The sequence below is a fragment of the Lacerta agilis genome, chromosome 1 (assembly GCF_009819535.1).
Source record: "Lacerta agilis isolate rLacAgi1 chromosome 1, rLacAgi1.pri, whole genome shotgun sequence".
Lineage (NCBI taxonomy): Eukaryota > Metazoa > Chordata > Lepidosauria > Squamata > Lacertidae > Lacerta > Lacerta agilis.
This window is the reverse complement of record NC_046312.1, coordinates 115077364-115102524: the sequence shown is the minus strand read 5'-3', so window position 1 is coordinate 115102524 and position 25161 is coordinate 115077364. Positions and strand designations below refer to the sequence as shown.

The 25161-nt window shown below is 42.8% G+C and overlaps 1 protein-coding gene across 1 annotated transcript in view; it reads right to left on the bottom strand.

Moving 5' to 3' along the window:
• Positions 1 to 24964, bottom strand: part of METTL8 (methyltransferase like 8) — a 38224-nt gene extending 13260 nt beyond the window's left edge. The window contains exons 1-4 of the mRNA XM_033168217.1: positions 24660 to 24964; positions 17073 to 17239; positions 12259 to 12350; positions 490 to 815 (exon numbers count right to left, since the gene is read on the bottom strand). Coding sequence (XP_033024108.1) covers positions 490 to 815; positions 12259 to 12350; positions 17073 to 17239; positions 24660 to 24680 — 606 coding nt within the window. The 5' untranslated portion in view covers positions 24681 to 24964. The remainder of the gene's footprint in view (positions 1 to 489; positions 816 to 12258; positions 12351 to 17072; positions 17240 to 24659) is intronic.
• Positions 24965 to 25161: the final 197 nt, after the last annotated feature.

The window sequence follows — 25161 nt, the reverse complement described above, 5'->3', positions numbered from 1 at the left end:
CTGTTGAAAGCCACTCTGGGCGGCTTTCAGCAGGATATTAAAAACACGACAAAACATCAAACTTCCCTAAACAGGGCTGCCTTCAGATGTCTTCTAAAAGTCAGATAGTTGTTTATTTTGATGACATCTGGTGGGAGGGCTTTCCACAGGGCGGGCGCCACCACCGAGAAGGCCCTCTGCCTTAACTCACAGCAGGTGAGTTAAGGAAGAGATAACTATTCACAAGACAGCATATGGGTTGGATCCACAGAAACACACGTGGAAGAGGGTAGAAGGAAAAGCATTGGTGACTCCCACCGCCCCCAAAATAAGCCTCTCCCAATGTTCAGGAGGCCTTGCTCTATGGAGTGGGCTGAAGGGGAAAGGAGGATTGCCAAAACAAGGTAGAGTACAAGTCTCAGGATCAATTCAATATTTGCATTTCTGCATAAGCATCAAAACCCCCATGAGAATATGGTATTGGACACAGAATAGAAAGGTATACCGTACCTCTAAAATTCGGTAAGCAGCATCACCACCAGGGAATTGTTTTCCCGTGCTCCTGACAATTGGCTCATCAGCTGCGGAGTTATCACAACATGCGCTCAAAATGGAAGAAACTTCTGCAGCAGAATTATCCTCACAAAGATGGTTGTCTTCAAGTAAACCAGTACATCTCAAGTTTCCTGTAGCCACTTTTCTACAAAGGTCAGATTTTCCTTCTGGAAGAATTTCTGGAAATTCCACAAACAACCACTTGCGATCTTTGAAAAAACGGTTCTTGTGGATCTTGTAAAATTCATTCCAGTATCTACTGGCTTCTCTCTCATACTTTGCTAGATTTAAAAAAAGAAAATAAACCAAGAAACCATAATCATAAGAAATCACTGGCATAAAAGAGTGGTGGTGGTGGTGGGGTTCATTAAAACTAAACATTACTGACAATGGAAGGTAAGGATGGAGAGTTCAAATGATGGTAGGCAACCTGAATACAGTGGTACCTTGGTTCTCAAACTTAAACCAAGGCGCGGCTTCTGATTGGCTGCAAAAGCTTCCTGCACTCAATTGGAGCACAGGATCAGCTTCTGAAAAACGTTCGCAAACTGGAGGAACAATTATTTCCAGGTTTGTGGTATTTGGGAGCCGATTTGTTCAACAACTAAGCCGTTCAAAAACCAAGATACCACTGTATTACTAAGACTTGCACAGGTATAAGGACCACAGCTAATCTGAGTTTTTTGCAATACAGTGGTACCTCGGTTTAAGAACTTAATTCGTTCTGGAGGTCCCTTCTTAACCTGAAACCGTTCTTAACCTGAGGTACCACTTTAGCTAATGGGGCCTCCTGCTGCTGTCGCACAATTTCTGTTCTCATCCTGAAGCAAAGTTCTTAACCCAAGGTACTATTTCCAGGTTAGCGGAGCCTGTCACCTGAAGCGCCTATAACCTGAAGCGTCTGTAACCCGAGGTACCACTGTAAATGTTTTGCATCAAGCTTACTGATCAATAGGATTTTGAAGAATCAACGGTCTTATTCAAGTTTGTTTATTCAACAAAATTTACACACTGTTCCAATTGCAATAAAACTTCTAAATGGTTTACAAAAACCAAAACATCAAAATTATCAAAGACAGTTAAAAACAGCATATAAAAGATAATTAAAAGCAACAATATGCTAAACGAAGATTAAAACACATGCGAACGTTCTACATGTACTGTAAATAGGTGAATTTTGACCCAAAGCCCTATTTTCACTAAATCCACAAATGAGCATTGCTAGAAGACAAAACAGAAGAGATGCAAAGGTATTCTGGATGCCATAACGAGTTCTCACCAACATGATCTTCACACCTCTCCCTTTTCTTTGTAGTGGACAGAACACAAGGGAAGCATCTAGTTGCATACTAACACGCATGCGTAAATCCTAATTCACACTTTGTTGTTGTTCAGTCGTTCAGTCGTGTCCGACTCTTCGTGACCCCATGGACCAGAGCACGCCAGGCACGCCTATCCTTCACTGCCTCCCGCAGTTTGGCCAAACTCATGTTAGTAGCTTCAAGAATACTGTCCAACCATCTCATCCTTTGTCGTCCCCTTCTCCTTGTGCCCTCCATCTTTCCCAACATCAGGGTCTTTTCCAGGGAGTCTTCTCTTCTCATGAGGTGGCCAAAGTACTGGAGCCTCAACTTCAGGATCTGTCCTTCTAGTGAGCACTCAGGGCCGATTTCCTTGAGAATGGATAGGTTTGATCTTCTTGCAGTCCATGGGACTCTCAAGAGTCTCCTCCAGCACCATAATTCAAAAGCATCAATTCTTCGGCGATCAGCCTTCTTGATGGTCCAGCTCTCACTTCCGTACATTACTACTGGGAAGACCATAGCTTTAACTATACGGACCTTTGTTGGCAAGGTGATGTCTTTGCTTTTTAAGATGCTGTCTAGGTTTGTCATTGCTTTTCTCCCAAGAAGCAGGCGTCTTCTAATTTCGTGACTGCTGTCACCATCTGCAGTGATCATGGAACCCAAGAAAGTGAAATCTCTCACTGCCTCCATTTCTTCCCCTTCTATTTGCCAGGAGGTGATGGGACCAGTGCCCATGATCTTAGTTTTTTTGATGTTGAGCTTCAGACCATATTTTGCGCTTTCCTCTTTCACCCTCATTAAAAGGTTCTTCAATTCCTCCTCACTTTCTGCCATCAAGGTTGTATCATCAGCATATCTGAGGTTGTTGATATTTTTTCCGGCAATCTTAATTCCGGTTTGGGATTCATCCAGCCCAGCCTTTCGCATGATGAATTCTGCATATAAGTTAAATAAGCAGGGAGACAATATACAGCCTTGTCGTACTCCTTTCCCAATTTTGAACCAATCAGTTATTCCATATCCAGTTCTAACTGTAGCTTCTTGTCCCACATACAGATTTCTCAGGAGACGGATGAGGTGATCAGGCACTCCCATTTCTTTAAGAACTTTCCATAGTTTGCTGTTGTCGACACAGTCAAATGCTTTTGCGTAGTCAATGAAGCAGAAGTAGATGTTTTTCTGGAACTCTCTAGCTTTCTCCATAATCCAGCGCATGTTTGCAATTTGGTCTCTGGTTCCTCTGCCCCTTCGAAATCCAGCTTGCACTTCTGGGAGTTCTCGGTCCACGTACTGCTTAAGCCTGCCTTGTAGAATTTTAAGCATAACCTTGCTAGCGTGTGAAATGAGTGCAATTGTGCGGTAGTTAGAGCATTCTTTGGCACTGCCCTTCTTTGGGATTGGGATGTAAACTGATCTTCTCCAATCCTCTGGCCACTGCTGAGTTTTCCAAACTTGCTGGCATATTGAGTGTAGCACCTTAACAGCATCATCTTTTAGGATTTTAAATAGTTCAGCTGGAATATCATCACTTCCACTGGCCTTGTTGTTAGCAAGGCTTTCTAAGGCCCATTTGACTTCACTCTCCAGGATGTCTGGCTCAAGGTCAGCAACCACACTACCTGGGGTGTATGAGACCTCTATATCTTTCTGGTATAGTTCCTCTGTGTATTCTTGCCACCTCTTCTTGATGTCTTCTGCTTCTGTTAGGTCCTTTCCACTTTTGTCCTTAATTGTGGTAATCTTTGTACGAAATGTTCCTTTCATATCTCCAATTTTCTTGAACAGATCTCTGGTTTTTCCCATTCTGTTATTTTCCTCTATTTCTTTGCATTGCTCGTTTAGAAAGGCCCTCTTGTCTCTCCTTGCTATTCTTTGGAAATCTGCATTCAATTTCCTGTATCTTTCACTGTCTCCCTCGCATTTTGCTTGCCTTCTCTCCCCCGCTATTTTTAAAGCCTCATTGGACAGCCACTTTGCTTTCTTGCATTTCTTTTTCATTGGGATGGTTTTCGTTGCTGCCTCCTGTATAATGTTACGAGCCTCCATCCACAGTTCTTCAGGCACTCTATCCACCAAATCTAAGTCCTTAAACCTGTTTTTCACTTCAACTGTGTATTCATAAGGAATTTGATTTAGATTGTATCTTACTGGCCCAGTGGTTTTTCCTACTTTCTTCAGTTTAAGCTGGAATTTTGCTATAAGAAGCTGATGATCAGAGCCACAGTCAGCTCCAGGTCTTGTTTTTGCTGAGTGTATAGAGCTTCTCCATCTTTGGCTGCAGAGAATATAATCAATCTGATTTCGATGTCGCCCATCTGGTGATGTCCATGTGTAGAGTCGTCTCTTGTGTTGTTGGAAAAGAGTGTTTGTGATGACCAGCTTGTTCTCCTGACAGAACTCTATTAGCCTTTGCCCTGCTTCATTTTGAACTCCAAGGCCAAACTTGCCAGTTGTTCCTTTTATCTCTTGACTCCCTACTTTAGCATTCCAATCCCCTATAATGAGAAGAACATCCTTCTTTGGTGTCATTTCTATAAGGTGTTGTAAGTCTTCATAGAATTGGTCAATTTCGGTTTCTTCAGCACTGGAAGTTGGTGCATAAACTTGGATTACTGTGATGTTAAAAGGACTGCCTTGGATTCGTATCGAGATCAATCTATCATTTTTGAAATTGCATCCCAGTACAGCTTTCGCCACTCTTTTGTTGACTATGAGGGCCACTCCATTTCTTTTACGGGATTCCTGCCCGCAGTAGTAGATATGATAGTCATCTGAACTGAATTCGCCCATTCCCGTCCATTTTAGTTCACTGATGCCTAGGATGTCAATGTTTATTCTTGCCATCTCATTTTTGACCACATCCAGCTTACCAAGGTTCATGGTTCTTACATTCCAGGTTCCTATGCAATACTTTTCTTTACAGCATTGGACTTTCCTTTCGCTTCCAGGCATATCCGCAACTGAGTGTCCTTTCGGCTTTGGCCCAGCCGCTTCATCAGCTTTGGATCTACTTGTACTTGTCCTCCGCTCTTCCCCAGTAGCATGTTGGACGCCTTCCGACCTGAGGGGCTCATCTTCCAGCGTCATATCTTTTATATGCCTGTTGTCTTTGTCCATGGAGTTTTCTTGGCAGGGATACTGGAGTGGGTTGCCAGTTCCTCCTCCAGGTGGATCACGTTTGGTCCAAACTCTCCACTATGACCTGTCCATCTTGGGTGGCCCTGCACGGCATAGCTCATAGCTTCCCTGAGTAATTCAAGCCCCTTCGCCACGACAAGGCAGTGATCCATGAATTCACACTTACTGCTCTACAAACACAAAGCACACGCCACCGGCCTGCTATTTATAGAACACACATAATTGGTCTGTGTGAAAATGGTTTTTTTTCCCATGAAAAGCGGAGGAAAGAAGAGCACCGCCACTATCCCTTTCAGAATACTGTAGGTGTGCATCTTTGGGACAGGACTGAAATTGGTTACAATGGAAAACCAGTGCTGTTTCAACCACATTCAATAATCAAGTTATGCAACACTGGTCCTATGAACCATGAACTCAAGAGTTCATATATTTTCTGCACATGTTTTCCAGACATCATTAGGAGACACCCCATTGATATTATTGAAAAAATAATTCCTTGAGAAGTGTGTGTGCATATGTGTTTATCTCTCTCTCTTTCTCTCTTTCTTTCTCTCTCTCTCTCACACACGCACACACTTACAGAAAGGGGAGATACAAATGCTGGCAGTTTATTAATTAATAATCCCAGTTCCCCAAGAAAGAGAATTCAAAAGGAGTGCTTGATGAACTTAAATGGAAGTACAGTCGTACCTTGGAAGCCAAACGCCTTGCCAGTCAAACATTTTGGCTACCGAACGCCGCAAACCCGGAAGTGAGTGTTCCGGTTTGCGAGCGTTCTTTGGAACCCAAACGTCTTCTGTGGCTTACAATTGGCTGCAGGATTTTCTTTGGTTTCTGAACGTTTTGGAAGTCGAGCGGACTTCCGGAACGGATTCCATTCGACTTTCAAGGTACGACTGTAATTATTATTCCTTATGTTTTGGTTGTATATCAAGCCAGACCATTGGTCCATATTAACTCAGCACTGTTGGAATCAGAGATGGGGAACCTGCGGCCAGCGATGTGGGGCAAAGCATGTCAATTCAAATTCTTTTGGGAAAGGCCACCTCACTCCCTGTGACCCTCCAGAAGATGCTGCAGTGCAACTCTTTTGTCCCTGACCATTAACCACATTGACTGCAGCTGATGGAATCCAAGGTCCACCACTGCTGGTCTGGAGGTGGAAGTGTCTCTCTAGGGGGTTCAGATGCAATATTTCCCAAGACCTACCTGAAGATGCTGGGGATTGTACAGAGACCTTCTGCATGTAAAACATGCACCTGATCCAGGGCAGCCAGGGTGGAACTGATTTTTATCAAATCAATTTAAAGCACAATTTAAATCATTAGTCAGTAAGACTTTAAGTTCTCTTTTTTTACAGAAAGACTCATTCTTGCAGGTATAATCTTAACATTTGCAACCAGATGAAGGTTTCATTTTTGGAATAATAAATTTTCAGAGTAGTTTTTACAGTTATATCAAAAATTACTGATTTGGTTATACTATTAGAAATGCATAGAGAGACAATTATGAAGTTATTGTGAGGTTTAATAAGCTAACTGTTTATATTTGGGCAACTCTTCTGCTATACTTTATTGGAAGGAGAAAAATAATCCTTTCCTTAGTAACATTTTAAACAATTTTTTAAAACTAAAACAATAACATCATAGCACATGTATCCATGTTTTTTAACTGATGTGGTTAAACATTTTTTTTAAAAAAGAAACTGAATTTTAGCACACATGAAAAACTTTAATCCTTATTTCCTAATGAATAGTTTTTGGATTATAATGTAACTTAAATAGAAAACTATCTTTAGAAAGATTTCCCCCCCAAAAGCATTTTATTTTATAAATCCAATTTAAAATTTTAAAATATGATTTACCGGTAAATTACAAAATCCGATTTAAATTTTTAAAATCCGATTTAAAATTTTAAAATCCAATTAATTTTTTTTAAAGCATTGATTTGTATCCACCCTGAGGGCAGCCCCACCTATGAGGCCAGGTGAGGCAACCACCTCACACGGCACGGTCCACTGGGGCAGCCAAGCTTGATGTCAATCTTTCTTCCCTCCTTGCTCTTGATGTAAGTCTTCCCCGGGGTGTTTTTTCAGCTGGAACTCAGTTCTGGCACCTCTCAGGTGGGCATCATTGCCATTGTAAAAGAACAAGGGACATATTCATGGTGAGTTCTAGAAAAATAGCACTGATGTCTTCCCTCACCGCTCCTACCCTGGTGGGGTTGAGAGCCGCCATTTTTGGGTCCTCCTCAGGTGTCCAAATGTATTGAGCCAGCTCTGAGTAATTGCCCGTTCTCCAACTTTCACTCTAAAACAGGGGTCAGCAACCTTTTTCAGCCATGGGCCGGTCCACTGTCCCTCAGACCATGTGGTGGGCCAGACTATATTTTGAAAAAAATAATAATGAATGAACTCCTATGCCCCATAAATAACCCAGAGATGCATTTTAAATAAAATCACACATTCTACTCATGTAAAAAACACCAGGCAGGCCCCACAAATAACCAAGAGATGCATTTTAAATAAAAGGACACATTCTACTCATGTAAAAACACACTGATTCCCAGACCGTCTGTGGACCGGATTGAGAAGGTGATGGGGCCGCATCCAGCCCATGGGCCTTAGGTTGCCTACCCTGCTCTAAAATGTAACTTTTCATGTGAACAATTTCCCCACATAAGAGCACTTTTGGACAGGGGGTTGACATGATAAACAGGTTGTTGGCCACACATCCTTTAAGGAAAATTATTGGATTTCCTGCAGAAAGGGAAAATCTGGATGAAAATTTGTGAGTATGGGGGAAGTACAGTGGAACCTTGGTTTTCAAACATCTCCGTTGACGAACATTACGGTTTTCGAATGCCGTAAACCCAGAAGTAAATGCTTCGGTTTTCAAACGCACCTCAGATGTTAAACATTCTACGCGGCTTCGCTGAGCACAAGATCCTGAGGCCTAGCTGTCGGCTGCTGAGTTTTCGGTTTTTGAACATTTCAGAACTTGAACGGTCTTCCGGAACGGATTACGTTTGAAAACCAAGGTACCTCTGTATGGGTTGGCCTTTCCAATGACAACATATAACCAAAGAAAAAATATATGTATGACTTTAGGATGTGGGAGAAATCCGATGCAGTTCACGTTTAAAGGCGAACATATCTAATCAAACTTTCTGGAACAGTACACAAACCAATATTTGCACTTCTCCGGAATTTGCAACGCAGCCCTCCAGTCAAGCAATATGTACAAAAATGCCTACAACAATATGGGAAAGTGTGCATATAAATGCACATACTGAAGAAACTAACATACAACAATGCATTACATTAGGTGAAATTGCTTTGCCAAAAAAAAAATGTACAGCATAAGGTAAAACTGCATATAAAAAATGTGTGTATTGGGAGCAACTCACACAAAAATGCAATTTTTTAATGGCAAACTGATGTGGAAATGTGGCAATCTGAAGAGTGGAAAATGAAAAACTGGGAGAAACAGAGTTGGACTGATTGGCCCTTCTCTAGCGAGGAATACCAACCCCACAATTAAAACCCATCTGGAAGCACGGCTGATCAGACATGGCTGCCGGCTTTCGGTTGCCATTCGCTTGGCATTGTTTCAGGATGTTGCCTTTTCGCATCATTCTTCAAAAGAGAGGAAATCAGAACAGAGCAGCGTGTAAAGTCGCTAAACAAACACGACATTCTTCTTCTTCCCTTTTAAACGCAACAGCTTCCTCTTTGCCTAATAAGCATGCTTGAAAAGCAGCTGACCATGTTAATAAGCACAGAAAGTGCTCGAAAGTCTATCAGTTTATTCATTCTCGCTCTTCCTTTTTTGTACCAAGGTCCTTCACAACGATCCTTTTTGGCAATGCTGCAGTATGTTGGAGGAACACTGCCTTTTATTTATTTCTTCTTCTCCTTTTTTACAGTGATTTCCAATGACCTAAAATAACCTACTCATTAGTTTCAGCTCGGCCCATTGTTAACAATAAATAGGTCAAAATGTGCTGCCACATGCAGAAAGAAGATGAAGCTTTGAGAGGAAGCATTATTGGCAATGCTCACCTATTCCCATTTTAAGCATGCAGGCATTCATAAGAGAAAGAATGGCTTCCTGAGTCCAATATATCTCAGCCATAAGCCTGCACCCTACTTATTTAATTTCCAGCAAATGCTAACCATGCTTCAATTAATCTTTAAACGAGTAGGAAGAATGTCAAACAAGGAAAATTTGCAAGTCTGCACTTATTTCAGAATTGAAGCTGAAAAGATTATATGAAGAGTAAACTTTGAACACCTAGAACAACTTCATTGGCCAGGTGGAAATGGGGAGAAAGGATGTGTGTATGTGTGTGTGTGTGTGTGTGTACACAGAGAGAGGGAGAGAGAGGAAGGAACACAAAACAGAGTTTTCCACAATGAAGGGAAGCAGCAAGATTCACCGCAGCTGTGGCAGTTTTGCAATGCAAATCAACACATCGCAGCCCTTATTCATCCTTGCAAGAACCTTTCATTCCAGGTCTCCAGGTAAATGCAAACGTCAGCCAAAGCAATACCGGTTGACTCTCAAGGAGCGGCTACAGCATGGTGTCAAGGATCCATGAGAGGAAATGCACAGGTACACCACACAACGCAGTCAGGGAATACACTGAAATGTGCAACTTCCCAGGGTCATCCTGGCGGTGCATTTGCCCTGCACCAACTAAAACTGAAAACTAAGATCATGGCCACTGGTCCCATCACCTCCTGGCAAATAGAAGGGGAAGAAATGGAGGCAGTGAGAGATTTTACTTTCTTGGGCTCCATGATCACTGCAGATGGTGACAGCAGTCACGAAAATAAAAGACGCCTGCTTCTTGGGGGAAAAGCGATGATAAACCTAGACGGCATCTTAAAAAGCAGAGACATCACCTTGCAGACAAAGGTCTGTATAGTTAAAGCTATGGTTTTTCCAGTAGTAATGTATGGAAGTGAGAGCTGGACCATAAAGAAGGCTAATCAACAAAGAATTGATGCTTTTGAATTATGGTGTTGGAGGAGACTCTTGAGAGTCCCATGGACTGCAAGAAGATCAAACCTATCCATTCTCAAAGAAATCAGCCCTGAGTGCTCACTGGAAGGACAGATTCTGAAGCTGAGGCTCCAATACTTTGGCCACCTCTTGAGAAGAGAAGACTCCCTAGAAAAGACCCTGATGTTGGGAAAGATTGAGGGCATGAGAAGGGGACGACAGAGGATGAGATGGTTGGACAGTGTTCTCGAAGCTACTAATATGAGTTTGACCAAACTGCGGGAGGAAGTGGAAGACAGGAGTGCCTGGCGTGCTCTGGCCCATGGGGTCACAAAGAGTCGGACACGACTAAACAACAAAACCTCGCCACTGCATTGCCCTTCCTCTTATACTTTCTATTAAGCAGGGACAATGAGACTGATTGAAGGACAGGTGGGCACTCTTGTCTGCTCCTGAGCCTGTTGCATCAAGCAACATCTGAAGAGGCTGTGTGAGCAAATGACTACAAGACAAATCAAATTCAGGACATCTATTTCTGGCCTAAGATTTCCCCCTCCATTTGCAAAGGGCAGCAAGTGTGTAGCCTCACATTTGAGCTTCTCAACGGACCTTGTGCATACCTCCAGTGACAACCACTCCCGCACTCATACAGACTTTTCCATCTTTTACGGAATGACGAAATACTTGGATACGTCCAAGTGAAAATGTGTGGGGTTTTCCCAAGTATTCCCAGTTCACATATCGGATAAACAAGGCTGAGATTGCCATGAGCCCTCAGACTTCTAATGACTTGAAACAAATATTCTTGATCAGCCAGACTACTACCTGGTCTGAGTAGCAGGGGCAAGAGCATTTCAGTGTTTACAACTATGGGCATAATCAGAAAACAGCAGCCACGTGTTGAATTGCCTCTGCCACCTCCTCCTTCATAACTTCTGGCATGGCTTCGCCAGGCCCTGACCTAATGATGAGGTGCTTTCTTCCCGAACAATGTGGAACAGGAGAAAAACACATTTGCATATGCACACCCCACACCACTAGTTTGTTGCCTCCAGAGTAGTATACAAGAATTACATTAAAAGTTTTTTTTAAAATCACATTAAAACCATGACGTTATCAAAACTTGCAAATCTTCCACAAAATTCCAAAATCACATGATTCACAACAAACAGGCCTACCATCTCAACAGTATCTTGAAGGCCAAATGCAGCAACATCTTCCACCAATGTTGAAAAGACATCAGCACAGGGGGCAAACATGCAACCAGTGGGAGGAAGTTTAATAACTACTACTACTACTTACTACTACTATTGCATTTTAAACCAGTACTTTATGGGATGGTTTTTTAAAATGTTGCAAGCTGCTCCTTCAAATCACATTTTGCCTGAAACACGGGGTAAAAACAAAGAGGGATTTAAATAAACACAGTCTCAATATCTTGCAAATGTTTTTCCTCCACAGCATATCAAGCTCTGGAGGTCCTCCTAAAAACTCATCTGCCTAACATGCACAGAGACACCAAAGAGGACCATACCACATGGTATTTCTGCCTGTTCCCCATTAACCTAGATTCCACTACTGCGGTTACCCCCAAACAACAACAGCATGACTAGGCGAACAGTCCCGCAAAAATTGCCTGAAGGGAGGATCAAGATTTTTTGTTGGAAAAATATTTAAACGGGTTCATTTCAGATCTACAGATTCCCATACCAAGCTGAGGTTTATTAATTCTGGGGAAAGATACGCCGACAGATCTTTGAGAAAACCAAACACTGACATTAAATTCATGTAGTGACCATGTACATGCTGTTATCACCCTGAAGGTCAACCAGCTGTAGAAAGTGGGAGAGTAATGCCAAATGTGCCTGGGAGGTTAGATGTCAATATTTCGTGAGCCAGGAGGGAACAACATTAATATATGTCACTGTCAACACAGCCGTACCTTGGATCTCGAACGCCTTGACTCCCAAACAAATCGCCTCCCAAACGATCGAAACCCGGAAGTGAGTGTTCCGGTTTCCGAATGATTTTCAGAAGCTGAACGTCCGGCGCGGCTTCCGATTGGCTGCAGGAGCTTCCTGCAGCCAATCGGAAGCCGTGCTTGTGGTTTCCGAATGTTTTGGAAGTCAAAATTCTGGAATGGATTCCGTTCGACTTCCAAGGTATGACTGTACAGCGCATAGGAAAAGGAGGAGACGGTGATGCTAGGATTAGCGCATAACCAAAAGGGTGGGTATATTGCAGCTTTAATTGTTCTCAGGGTATTTTACCTTGCAGCTCTGGTTGGACTCTGATGAGTGAATTCTCTGTGGCTTTTTCCTTGGCTCTTTCTTCTTCTTCCTGTGACCACTGCATGTGGTCCCTGCAAAAGGGGGGGGGGGAATTGCAAGGGGAAGGGGGGAAATGGTGCCTTTTATTTTTAAAAGCTCCCAGAGTCTTTTTTCTTTTCTTTTCTCCCCTTAAGCACCACATGTAATCAAACGCATTGTATATTCTAGATTCCATTAGCTGCTCCACACCCCCCCCCCTTCACTCTCCCAGGTTTTTAAAGTAGGCCTTGATGCCCTCTGGAGCTCCTGCCATTTTTATGCTCCATTCTTTTGCTTTGTGGAGAGTCCCAGCAGGCTCTGCACTGACAAACCCCTTGTACTGCCCTCTCCTCACGGTCCACGGCAACATTCGAATGCCTCTGTGGTGTGTGTGTGTCGCCTTTTCGTTGCAGGACATTCTGCAGCTGCCCGTTCTTGAGCGAGCGCCGGCGGAAGATCCTTTCGGAAACACGTCATTTCTCCAAAAAAGCACGCCCGTGCGCTCGTGATAGGGTCTGTGCTGTTTGATTCCTGTGTAATAAGGGCTCATTATCTCCTAAAATGACACAACTTGCACATCATGTGCCGGTTGCGCTATGCGGCCGCCATTCCGCCACAGATTTGAAGTTATCAAAACATGGCTGCCCGGCGAGCCAAAGCATGACATACAGATATGTACAGAAATATACTTAGTAAAGGTGTGGGTAATCCGATAGAGGAACGCTGCAGCTGGTTTTGTTTCTGAAGAAATACTTGTAATTGCTCCCATGTGTTGCCAGACCACTAAGCCCAACCCAAAACAGCAACCAGAGGTGAGCTGCAGGGAGCTTTTAATTATAGAGCGCAACAGATGGATTTGAGTGGGACAAAGATTTAAATCTCCCCATGTCAAATAATGGTGTTCTAATGTTAGCCAGGCTGCAGTAAAGGATTATTGGAGCCGGTGCCACACCAAGGTACTGCGCCAAAACAAGAGTTGGAAAACGCTGAGCAAAGCGAACTATTCCCTAGGAATTTCAGTGCCAGGAATTCAAAAGGGGCTAATGACTTAATGGCTAGGTCCTAAAGCATGCCACAGAAGCAAATAAGCATTTAGGGTGCAGCAAACCAAATGCTATGACGGCACATTTCCATGAAACCTAGTATTTGGGGAATGCACGTTGACAAAAATGTTTACGGCATCAAGGACAGGCAGCCAGAGGTCCTCCAGATGTTGTTGGACTCCAGCTCCCATCATGCCCTAGTAGTAGCCACACTGGCAGGGGCTGATGGGAGTTGAAGTCCAACAGTATCTGGAGGTCTGCAACCTGCCCATCCCTGACTTAGAAGGAGCACAGAGCCAAACTGTTTGCCTGGAAGTAGGAAAATGAGTCCCCCATGCAGCTTGCTTCACTCACCCCAACCTAACAAGAGTATCACAGTCTTCCACAAGGTAGGAAGAAGGAAGTGAGGGCTCATCTCCTTTTATGCTATGGATACGCCCCTATCTGGACAGGGATAACCTAACTACTGTTGTCTATGCTCTGGTAACCTCAAGGTTAGATTACTGCAATGGGTTATACGCCGGGCCAGATTTAGGTTTGATGAGGCCCTAAGCTACTGAAGGTAATGGGGCCCTTTATGTGTCCAGCTGTCCTTTGTCAACAAGAAATTGTCGTTGTGTTTTGTGTTGAATATATGCTATATGGTAATTTGTGGACCTAATAGGTATCTGAAGCCATTAGCACATAACAAAATATCTATTTTATCAAAGTAATTGTTGAAATGAAATACAATTAAGAAGAAGTATATTAATAGTGAAATAATTATTAAGCTCTAACTTAAAATGATTTTTTATTCGTAACAAACTTAATAATGCAAACACATTGGCATTTGGCAATAACAAAAGTTCCTTTAGAAACACAATTTGCAAAGACTTATAATTTTGGGGGGGTCCCCAAGAGAGTGGGGCCCTAAGCTATAGCTTGTTTAGTTTATACGTAAATCTAGCACTGGTTATCCGTAGGGCTGCCTCTGAAGATGGTTCGGAAACTTCAGCTAGTGCAGAATTCAGTGGCCAGGTTGCTCACCGGAGCAAGACGGTTTGACTACATTACAATGATCCTGGTCCAACTGCACTGGCTACCAATTAGTTTTCGGGCCCAATTCAAAGTGCTGGTTTTGACGGCTCAGGACTTCAATAACTCAAAGACTGCCTCTTTCCATATGAACCTACCCGGACCCTGAGATCATCTTCTGAGGCCCTCCTTCGTGTGCCTCCCCCCTGAGAGGTCCGGAGGGTGGCAACATAAGAACGGGCCTTCTCTGCAGTGGCTCCCCAGATAGGTTCGCCTGACGCCTTCATTACACACCTTTAGGCGCCAGGCAAAAACGTTCCTTTTTAACCAGGCCTTTGGTTGATCTGATTGACATCCTATGCCCTTTTAAAATGTTTTTTTTTGGGGGGGGTGGCTATGGGTTGTTTTTATTTTTATTATGCATTTTGTGGTTTTATATCTTGATTTTATTCTGTGAACCGCCCTGAGACCTCCTGGCGTAGGTCGGTATATAAATTCAATTAATAATAATAATAATAATAATAATAATACTCCAAACCACCTGCTACTAGTACATCCATCATTTATTTCATAACATGGCTCTACTTTATGTTCTATTTTTAAAAATCAATGGAACAAGGATGGTAGCCATTCTTGTGATGGTGAAAGATGTGCCCACTCAAATTTCCTGCAATTGGTAAACAGATATATATCACATATGAGGGCAGGGGAGATATCCAAGGTATCTAATTAATCTCTGAAAACATTTAGATAATTTTGACCGACCACTGGATATCAGTTGGTCTGTCTCTCTAAATTAACTGATAAAGATTAAAACACTTTCCATTTGCATATAAGGTTTCTCTCTTCTGCTGGCTATGGATTCTGGTCCCTGAATAGCAGGAGAGCCTTCAGCCTCTGTGTTTAGATTCTCAAAAAAACCCCACACCCCTACCTATATTTAAAAGACAAATCGCACTTCCGGCGGCGACGCAATCGCCGGGTGGTCGAGGGCTGCTTCGGGTCCGAAGCGCCCGGTCCATCCCGGGGGTTAGGAGCCGCGCTACCGCAGCGCGCGGCTCCGGTTGGGGTGCGGGAAGAGCGTCCCGCACCCTGGGCTCCCCGGCTGCGCCCGCGGAGGCTCCGAACCCTTCCCTTGCCCCCCCTGTAAAGGGGGAGTGGGGGTGAAGGGACAACGGAGCCGGGCTTACGGGGACATGCCCCAACCGGGATGTAAATGCGGCGGCAAAGCCCGCGGTGAGCGTCTAAGTTCTACCTGTGAAGAATGGAGCTAAAGGAACCCGGTGGTCGTGAGTAAATAATCTTGGCAGAAATCGTGTTTTTGGAACGATCCGGGGGGAAGGAGAAAGGCAGCCTGCCTCCCTCCCTTCGAGCCTAAGAAATTAACCAATTTGAGGGATTGCTGCCACAGAACTGGTTACAAAGTATTTAAAATCGATACATGAGACTGGCAAACTTTTTTCTTGGGAAGCTAACTAGCGGAAAATATCTCCATATAAAGTTGCAGTGTTTGCGCTCCAGCTTAGGAAAATGGCGACGAACAAAGAGACAGGGGAAGAAATATGATACCCATTTCCTCCTCCTCTGCCAGTATGTTGGGTTTCGTCCTTGAACTGGTATTGAACTCTGGACTAACAGATGAACAAAGGCTCACTGCCCTGAATGTGGAATTACTTTATAGAAAAGTCAAAGTCTTGTGTGGGGGTCTGAAATGGAACCAACTGCCCACAGAGGAGGCTTACAAAACTTTTGACACTTTGGAAGAAAGTCTTGCCAAAGAGCTGAGAGGGTGGATGGAAAGATGGAAAGAAATGAGTGAGCTACTTCGGAGAAGAAATTCGCTCTTTGGGGGTGGCAGCCCCAAGGCGATGTCAAGATTTGTTATATCCAGTCCCCGAGGTGTGAGCTCGGGGGCCAGGGACAGAGAATTAAGGTATTTACAAGAAGAAAAGGAATGTTACAAAGAACCGGAGAAGCTGAGAGAGGAAGAGATGGATACCTCGGAGCTCGTGGCAAGGAGAGTTTTGGACTGTGCCCGGATCTGTGGACGTTTGGAGAGGGAAGCTGCAAGGAAGTTCAGTGCTGATGCCATCAGGAGAAGAATAATGGACAGAGGGGGTGTGGGGTGAAGCATTAAGTTAAATCTAAAGCAATCTGTTATGGTATTTTGAAATCGGAGGGTGAACACTGTCAACAATAGTTTGTTTTATTATTTGTTTGAACATGAAAGGAGATATTTCAAGTTTTTATGTTATAAGCAGCAGTTTAAAGGATAGAAGAGATAGATTTGATGAGGATGATTTGTGAGGATTTATGAGGATGTAGTATAAATAAAGTCAATTTAAGTGGTTAAAGTTTATAGATTAAGACGATTAAGATTAAGATGAAGATTAAGATGAATGTTTTACTTTATATATATAATTAAGATTAATTTTTTAAATGAAGAGGTTAAAAAGTAGATTGTGGATATAAACTTGAAGGTGAAAAGGCAGGGGAAGTCAACTGTCAAGATTGGAAAAAGAAATTTTTTCTTTTTGAGATGTCTAATTAAGAAGAAAAATCATGGCAATTTTTGTATTAGATGTGTAATTGTATTTGTTTTGTATGTGTATAAATGTAGGTGTGGTTAAGGTTGTATGTTGTTATAAGTAAAAATGTCAATAAATTCTTATATAAAAGACAAATCGATAACGCAGTAGCAAATTGCATTAATCATACCACATGTTGTGATCAAAAACTTTATCAGGATCCAACAAAATCCGTGACCCAAGGGGAGCAACTGGTCGTTTGTTACTCTGGAACCGATGAGGCATCTTGCTGATCTTCAGATGTGACGCACACAATCTTTTAACAAACAGCATTTCAGCGCAGCAGCAGCAAAACACCCTGAAAGCAAAATTAAAGAGGAGTATAGATTTCTTGCTAACTTAATTATTTCGGTTACAGGTAGGTAGCCATGTTGGTCTGCCATAGCAAACAAAAAACAAAAAAAACCTTCCAGTAGCAACTAATGACCAAACTTAAAACCATGGAGAAACCTGGTCTGAACAAAGACATTGGATTCTTATCTCATTATACATGACAAAGCTTTCTTTAGCCATCTCACCACTCTTACAGCCATCTTCCCTGTAAGACCAATTGCAGTCGTCAACAGGTTTTCCACACCTATCAGCTGATCACCCATTCCCACCACCCTTCTGAGTAATACCCCTCCCCACTCCCTCACTATATTTAAGGGTCTGGTGACTTCCATTTCAGTGTACCTGAAGAAGTGTGCATGCACACGAAAGCTCATACCAAGAACAAACTTAGTTGGTCTCTAAGGTGCTACTGGAAGGATTTTTTAATTTTATTTTGTTTTAATTATTTCAGTTAACCTAAATAATTCCTGTCTCTTCATCGGCAACACAAATGTAGGTTGGTTTCCTCTATCCTTTCCTTTTACAGTTGTTGTTGTTGTTCTCGTTCTTGTTCTTCTTCTTGTTTTTATTATTATTATTTACAAGGAGCTTACCACTGAAATGCTAGTGCATGTTTTGAGTTTGTTCTCTTTCCATCATGCAGCTAGATACTGGTGGAAAACCCAAGTAAAAAAGCACAAAATAAAAAATGGTTAAGTTCCATTAAAGGGTGATTTCCCACACTTTAACCGTGTCCTGACAATGGCAGCTGTGCTGAGCACCTCAACACGTCTAACAGTGTGAGGTGACAGGATCCAAATGGAGACTCTCCAGAGCTTTTGATAATCAACTGTATGGTGTTTCAGAGAAATCTCCTTCGCCAGGAGCTATGTACAAAACCCAATTAGACTACTGCTAATACTTAAGAGACAATTATCATGATCAAGATGGAAACGATATGGATAATTTTCTCACCTTAACTTGCACTAGGTCAAGGTAAAAAAGGTAAAGGACGCCTGGACAGTTAAGTCCAGTCAATGGCAACTACAGGGCCGAGGTTGAGGAAGCCTGGTATAATATGATTACTCAATATGATACCTGTGTTTCTGGAGTGTGGATTCAGATAGATCCTATCTTTGGTGTCCAATGGTTTTTAAAATACAAACACAGTAGGTAGCCAATAACCATCTCTGCACTCCTATCAACAATTTTTAATAAAACGACGTATGTTAGTGCTTAGGAGAGCAGGTTCACACACACCTGCTACAAAACTCACTGAGTGTCGCCGAGTTACTGAGTCACATTCTCTCAGCCTAACCAACTAACCACAAGATTCTTGTGAGGATAATGTGGGGGTTTTTTTGGGTGGGGGGCATGTATGCTACTTTGAGCTCCATGGAAGAAAGCTGGAGTATACACACAGATTTCTGCATCACACTGAAGCCATTTGCCAAATGCAACTCAAATGTTTATTTTTAAAAACCTGACTGGATATAGATCTGTGTGACCCTCAGACTGGTAAAATACTTCCACTTCCCACCTCCCTCCACCCCACCAGCACGACACAGGAGGGTTAAGTGACCTTACGAAGATCTAGTCATGCCTCTGAAATTAATTGCCTTTCTGCAACAAATGTCTCAGTTACGATAGTGACTAATGAGAAATTTGCCTGGGAAGAAACAAAAAATGTACATTACTAAGCATTTGCCAGAGACAAAGAGGCCGTGATACATGCTGTGCATTTGGATTATTGTGCTTGTTTACTTTAATACGAAGGTTTCCGGGGGGGGGGGGTAGTGGGTTCCGTTTCAAATGTTGCACCTTTTAAAAAAAATTATCGAAACACTCATCGCTGGAGAAACATTTTGTTCCTGTGGCAATGCGTTGCTCCCCCGCTTGACATTTCTTCTCCCACTCCAAAGGTTACGTTTCTTCAAAGCCTTCCTTTCACTGCTCTTTTTCTGGTTCCAAACACTCGAGCAAAGTGGGCACAGCGGAAATGGCGTTCGTGCACACACAGAGCCTGCAAAATTATATCATGGATTTGTAAAAAAACGAAACAAAAGAAGGCTCAGTGCTTGGAAAGCACGTGCCTGAAATAATGTACAGCATTACCTTAAAACTTCCACAATTTGCATTCCTTACTGCTGTCCGACCAAAGTTGCCTCTTACGAAGTCAGCAGAACTTTTGAATGTCATGAAACTGGAAATCTAGAGGCTCTCTTCCCAACAAAAATCTCTGTGCTGTGACCATGACAATTTCCTTGCCTCTCAGTACCTGATGAACAAGTTTCATTTCTAACAACTACCTACAGCCACAGGGTTCGAAATTAGGCAGGCGCCAGGCGCGTTTTGCGACTACTGTGGCTCCAATTGCGACCACATGGAGATCTCTGGATGCTAGCAACTGGGGAAAGCAAAATATCACTTAGAGGAGGATCTGAAATATTTTCCTTACAGCTTGAATTAAGTTTTATTCTGCATTGTTTGATGTTTTTATGTGTTGTAAACTGCTATGAGATTTGTTCTTTAAAATATAAAGCGGCATAGAAATAGAATTAATAATAGCAATGATGATGATTATAAATCCCACCGGGGGGACGGGACGGAGACTAGACATTCCATTATGGCGACCGCAGCCCAGGTTTAAGGTGCCATTTGGTGATTAGATTATATACCTGAATTTCTAACACTGCAATTTCAGGGAAGTGTCAGTGCATCATAACCATGACCTGTTTAGAAATACTTGCCGGTAATTGGTCTACAAATATGCCAATTCTCCATGCGGCCTATCGGCAAGCAACCAAGCAAAAGGGCCAGAACTCAATCAATAAGTACCATTTTTGTATGCAGAAGATCTCAGGTACAATCTCTGGCATCTCAGCTGATGGGGAAGACTTCAAGCCAAGACCCTGGGGAGCCAACAGTAGAGCAGACCATACCCCTGATGCGCTGAGCAACCAGCTTTTGAGAGTCTCTGTTCCATTGTACCGCCACCAATGGCCCCCAAACATGAGGCAGATTTTCGTCTCTCCCTACCCACCTCTGCCACTTTCCACTCTCTCCCCCCCCCCCAATTCCAGAATAAGGCAGTGCCACAATTAGCAGCAAAGCTGCCTGACGCGTATATGGAGCCTTCAAATACGTAGAGACTCAATGCCAACAAAAGTTGCATTCCTGCTAAGAGCAATACTTGGAATAGCACTGAAATATATTAACATGGAAACAAGCCCAGAGGAGATAATTAGACAGATGGTCAAAAATATCTGGCAGAAATAAAGAGGAGGAAAATAGATATTTTTTTCTGCTGGCTTGTAGCTTTTCATGAGACATGCTTATCTAATAATTGCTAAAGCATGGCCATTTCGGAAGGCTTCAAAAGACGGAGGAGCAACCGGTCTCACTGACATTTGAAGGAAGGCTGTGGATTGGTTTTTTTAAAAAAAACAAAAAAAACCCTGATATTGCACATCAATGGAAAGTCGAATTATGCCAAAGTTGTACAAATAATGCAATCAAGATTATCTGTATTGCTTTGAACCTTGTTGACTCAAACCAGACTGGTTGGAACAGAATGTTTGTTGCTACCTGCCTCTCATACTATATTTTTAGTGTGTCAGCCCAGCCCACTATGGTACAGCTTAATTGCTAAAGAAATGACAGATCACTTGACTTTCAACAACATATTGCAAAACATGTTCATGTAGCCCTTTAATAGTAGGCCCAACAGCACCATCCTGAATAATCTACTGCTGAAGAAACTCCCAGGAGAGATTTGCCCGATGCCTACTTTATTGACATTTTGATTTCATTTTGACACATTTATTTCCCCCAAGCAATTGAGGTACAATTTTATTCTTTTTTCGTAGCCTTTAAAATTTATTACAGATTTTCAATACCTATTTTATGTGTTTCATAGATTCATCGAGTTGGAACAGCCTTTGAGAATCCTCAAGTTGGAAGGTGTTTCAGAGGCTCAATGCAAGATCTGCAACTGCAGCATCCCTGGCAGATGACCGCCTGGTTTCTGCTCAAATACTTAACACAAGAAGCTAGGAAGAGCTCGGCTGAATTAGGCCAAGGGCCCATTTAGTGTTGGGAAAACGCTCTGGGGCAGACGGCAAAATCCCCAAGACTCCGGAGTGTCCTCCCGGTGGCCCTCTCTGGCTGGAACATCCCTTCAGTCCAGAGCGCCAGTAATCTGTGACCCTTTCCTTATGAAAAGAGCACACAGGTCTTCCAGCATCACGTAGCAAGAAGAAAGACTCATCTGTAGTTCTAAACTACTTTATTTACAGTCTATATACAGAGACTCCATAATCTACGTCTGTGTTCTCTGAACAAGAGTACAGAACTGCGACACGGCAGAAGTGAAACTAACATTACAATAACAACACTTGGGCGGAAGAGATTAAAGATAAACTTCCATTCTCACACTCTCTCAGACACTTATGTGATTTACACCAAACATAACAGTCCTGCTGAAGCAGCAGATGATAAATAAAAATCCCAGCATTTAATACTCCATCCTATTCTCACGGTGGAGAACCTGTGGGAACCCCATTAAGTAGAACCTGAGCATAACAGCACTCTGCCCACCAGCGATCCCCAGAAACTGGCATTCAGAAGCATTTTTGCCTTTGACAGTGGAGGTAAAATACAGTCACTGTGACTAGTAGCCATTACAAGTAGCTTCCAATGATGGAGAGCTTAGCACGTCCTGAGGGCATCTGCGCCATAGTGCACACAAAAGCTCATACCAAGAACAAACTTAGTTGGTCTCTAAGGTGCTACTGGAAGGATTTTTTTTAATTTTTATTTTGTTTTGACTATGGCAGACCAACACGGCTACCTACCTGTAACTGGAACCAAAATGAATGTTATCCTAATGCTTAGCCAAGATCTGCTTTCCTTCAATTTCCACCTACTGGCCGTCGTCTTGCCCCCTGGAGGAACAGGGTACAAGTCTTCTCCATCTTTTACATGAGAGCAGTTTAGATATTTGAATGCAATGCAATACGTGCCCCTCCTTCATCTTCTCTTCTCCAAGCTAAACATCCTCCATCACTTTCTTTTTTAAAATAAGGAATTTATTGGATTTTAATAATAAAAATACACAAAATACAAATACATACACTACAAAAACTACACAGAATACACACAAACAAAACAATTATTTACTCATCCTTATCCTCTTTATAATCCTAAACTTGGGACTTCCTCACATCCTCTCTTTTGCGTTCATTTCTAATCTTCTTTAGTAACTTTGTAACATTGTAAAATCTACTTTCTTACATCTAATCTTAGTCTTACAATTATAGTCAACATATCTTAAATCTTATTCTTATCAAATAAAACATCAAATTCCACATCTCAACTTCTTTCATCCTCTCTTCACTTAACTTTGTTATGCTGTAGCCTATATTTCTTCTGATTCCAATTTCAAATATATATCCTCCATCACTTTCAGTTGCTCCTCAAAGGACTTTGATTCCAAAACCTTCGCTATTCTGGGGAGAGGTGTAGCATGCCAACCCTATATAGCGAACAGTACTCAAATATTTCATGGCACCAAAAACGCCACTGTTTTGGTGACAGTTTCCTTCTTTAAATTTCATTACAGCATCATTTCTAAAGCAAAGGCAGGAGGAAGGGCTGTTTGCAACCTAACCAGAAATCACCGTTTTTTGGTGGCCTTACTGGCAAAGCCAAAAAAGTGTCAAGAGCCCCACTGCTCTCATCTAACACTTTCCTGAGGGAAAAGCCATGTGTGCTGCTACCTGATGCACTCTGTGCACCTTTGGGAAGCAGCCCTAAACGCCGCATGCTTTTCCGGCTAATAAGGCAGACTTCCTTGATGTCTCTAGATGGGTAGGCAAACTAAGGCCCGGGGGCCGGATCCAGCCCAATTGCCTTCTAAATCCAGCCTGTGGACAGTCCAGGAATCAGCATGTTTTTACATGAGTAGAATGTGTGCTTTTGTTTAAAATGCATCTCTGGGTTATTTGTGGGGCCTGCCTGGTGTTTTTACATGAGTAGAATGTGTGCTTTTATTTAAAATGCATCTCTGGGTTATTTGTGGGGAATAGGAATTCGTTCATTCCCCCCCCCCAAAAAAAATATAGCCTGGCCCCCCACAAGGTCTGAAGGACAGTGGACCGGCCCCCTGCTGACCCCTGCTCTAGAATATAGTAACAGAGCCTTTCAGATACCCAGGTTCCAAGAGTTTAGGACTTTATACAGTAATCCGAACCTTGTACTGAAACAGGAAACAAACTAGAAGGCAGCATAGACTCAGAAGAATCGGAAAGAGATGCAAATCCAGCTTAATAACCTAATTGTTGCATTCTGACCCAGCTGAAGTTTCTAAACACTTTCAAGATCCAGCGCCACACAAATAAAAAAAGTTAGCCACAGTGAAAGGCATTCACTCATTTGGCCGTGTGAGAGCAACTTTTGTCCCTCCAGGTTTTTTTTAATTTATTTTTTATTTTTATTAAAAGGTTTTTTTTTGCTGAACTACAACTCCCATCATCCCTTGCCACTGACTACACTTGCTGGGGGGCATGGGAGTTGTAGTTCAGCAACCACCTGGAGGCGGCACCCCCAAACTTGGCCCTCCAGCTGCTATGGGACTACAATTCCCACCATCCCTGACCACTGGTTCTGTTAGCTAGGGATGATGGGAGTTGTAGTCCCGAGTTTGGAGGTGCTCGATCTGGAAGGACAAAGGTTCCCACAACTGACTTAGACATATCAAACTTGGCAGAAGTTCCTCACATCAGGCACAGGGCCTCCACCACCATTTTTCAACTAGCGTTTCCACTGAACCATAGAGACTTCCATATCCCTCTTGGCGAGTTAAGAAAGTTCAAGATGCAGCCCAGAAGAAAGTTCAAGATGCAGCTCCACCCATTGAGTCTCTTACTCCTAAGGGAGCAAGCACACGTGGGAGCCTTTCAATCTCAAGTAGCTTTCCTTGGATCTGCATAAGTAAACCCAGACGCTTCTATTTATTTATTGATGCCGACGCCAGTATTGTCAATTTTCCGTTTTTTAAAAAAATAATTTTTATTTGTTTTTACAAATATAGAATTATAACAATACAACCATACACACCCACAATTAAATATCCCTGCGAATCTCTGCACTTCCCACCTTCCCCTCCGTAGGTCCTATATTAAACCTTTTCTACTGCATCTTTTTCAATAGTCCATCAGACGCGGGGTTAGGACTGCTCTCTTAGCTCGACTAACTTAAGACATTCGGGCATTTAATTTTAGGGTTTTAATTTTTTTGATTTAAAAAAAAAAATATCTGCCGGGTAAACAGTTTTAACCAAAACGGTTTTTTGAAAAAAGTTAAGATCTAATGCAACCTTGATTCCCATGAGAAAAGAACTTACCTTCAGGGCGCTATATGCCATGCAGTGCCAAAACAACAACAAAAACCAAAACACTTTTCAGACATCCTTATCCACGTGCTTCCTCGCGTCCAGTCGTTAACAGTTATCAAATTATTCCAGTTATTCCAAAAAAAATAAGAAGAAATGTGCAAGGCGTGGGTATTAATAATAATGATGATGATGATGATGATGCACGGTGCTGCCCTTAACACTTGCACGGCTCCTTCCTGCAACCTTCTCAACCCTCCGCTCCCGCGCTGCAAACCAGCAGCTGGCCAAGCCAGGGAAACCCGAACCAGCGCGCGGCTTCCCGCAGTTGCGCGCGCGGAGGGTTTCGGGAGCCATAGTCCCCGAGACTCTCGCGCTCCGCTCCCCTCCCCCTAGTTGATGGGGGGAGGAAACTACGTTTCCCGCCGTGCATTGCGAAGAGGCGGAGATTGGGAAACGAAAGTGTCCCTGCCGAAGGAACTGGCCCAGCTTTTGCAGGCGCGCGGTTTTAACC